The sequence below is a fragment of the Mizuhopecten yessoensis genome, unplaced genomic scaffold (genome assembly GCF_002113885.1).
Source record: "Mizuhopecten yessoensis strain PY_sf001 unplaced genomic scaffold, ASM211388v2 scaffold6363, whole genome shotgun sequence".
In the NCBI taxonomy this organism is placed as follows: domain Eukaryota; kingdom Metazoa; phylum Mollusca; class Bivalvia; order Pectinida; family Pectinidae; genus Mizuhopecten; species Mizuhopecten yessoensis.
The window spans coordinates 1,328,410-1,330,139 of NW_018406512.1; the positions used below are offsets into that span (position 1 = coordinate 1,328,410).

At 36.0% G+C, this 1,730-nt stretch overlaps 1 protein-coding gene across 1 annotated transcript in view; it reads right to left on the reverse strand.

The window, feature by feature from the left end:
- The window catches only part of LOC110452031 (transforming growth factor-beta-induced protein ig-h3-like), a 14,288-nt gene extending 13,853 nt beyond the window's left edge, over positions 1–435 (reverse strand). Inside the window, exon 1 of the mRNA XM_021500293.1 lies at positions 203–435. Coding sequence (XP_021355968.1) covers positions 203–392 — 190 coding nt within the window. The 5' untranslated portion in view covers positions 393–435. The remainder of the gene's footprint in view (positions 1–202) is intronic.
- Between the last annotated feature and the right edge of the window lie 1,295 nt (positions 436–1,730).

Consider the following 1,730-nt stretch of genomic DNA (forward strand, 5'->3'; position numbering starts at 1 on the left):
ATAAACGTAACCTGAACTGTTGTCATACATCAGGCAATGAAAGGATGTTACAAAGAAAACGTTCCACGTTCTGGATTAGGAACATGTCAAGAACGAGCTCTTCATTTTAAGCAATTGTCACTGTATAAATTTAAATGCATGTTTATAATAGGAAAAAGTTACATTAGATTAATATAATAAAGCCTGTCAATATACAATGTACCTCCGGTCGAAAGGGTTTCGGCAAGACCAGCCTCCTTGACAAGGGTTACCAGAGTCTTGGCGCCAAGCTTTTCCGCAAGCTCCACCAAATTACCCTGCTGGCAATACCCTAGAGACACGAAACAGAGGAGGGAGATGACTGCAAGTACCTTCATGATGACGCCGTGTAGCTGCCGGTAACTCAGGACCATCAGCTCTTATATAGGTTTGGTTGTGTAACCAGTTTATATAACGTTAGATAAAATTACGTCCTGGGTTACGTGGGAAGGGTCTCACGAGTAATTTATATACTCGGTGCAAGAAGACGGGCAAGGTCATTTCGGACAATCTTAAGCTTCATTTATTGGACAAGTGTACTAACGACGTGAGTCAAGTCATGATTAAGAATGTTGCGTGCGATGATGATTAACAGTTTGTATATAATCCTGCGAACTACCTATAAATACATGTATATCTTGTAGTATAATTATCAATGTACTGAAACAAGTTAAAAAATAGAAAAATATTTAAATTTAATTTTTGCAAATTCAGCAGAATTTCCTGAACAATGTACGTTTTGACGACCTAGTATCTTGACCCGAGTTTTATCTGACCATGCTGTTTAACCTTCGTATAAATGTAAACACGCTTATCGGGAGAATTTATGTCAAAGGTTCAGTTATACATAACATGTGAAGATAACTGAAAAAACTTGGACTTGTACATGTATGCTTTGGGAATCAATATGATATAATTTGGTATAAGATGAAATATAATTTACAATCGAAATGTTAATTTGTTTTAGTCTCAAAGGTTTGCTTTTCTATGAGATAAAGCAAAAGGAACTTCATAAAACATATCCGGAACTGCACGTGGGTTGACCATATATTTAAATTTGAAGTGGACAAGATAAACAAGATAAGAATTTGTGTCTACATTGACCATGTGCTGATGTGTGTAACTGCTCACGAGACACCAGCCGTGGTCACGAGATGGAGGTCACCAACACGTGACTACCCAAATTTAGGAGTTCACGAGAACATTGTGGAAAGTCCAATGTGTCTGTGTGGCTCTGCATTTGTAAATGCAAATATTTTCTGTTAATATAAGTCGAAATTATCAAATACAAATTTGAACTGTGTTAAATAATTTTCATCTACAACGCGTCAATAGCAGCATTGCCATTAAACCCCACCTTAAAGAGGACAGAAATCTACCTAGTTTTTATTCCTATTTACAAACAAACAAACAAAAAAAGATTCAGCCGAGACTAAGAACAACAACCGTATTACACTAGCGTGTTATCTGGTCTAATGATTCCCCTGCCTTGGATGCAGCAGGTACAATTTATTGAAAAGGGGAAACAAAACTAGATAGTTAGATCAAATTTCTCACCACATGCTATTGTATATCTGTTATTAAAACAAAACACAAGAAAAACTCCTTTGCTATCAATTTCAGAAAAGCGTTTGATATTTTTCGGCGTCTATTTGTATGGAAAATGGGCTGAACAAGTTTTAATGTTAAAAACTAAATATGTATCAAGACAT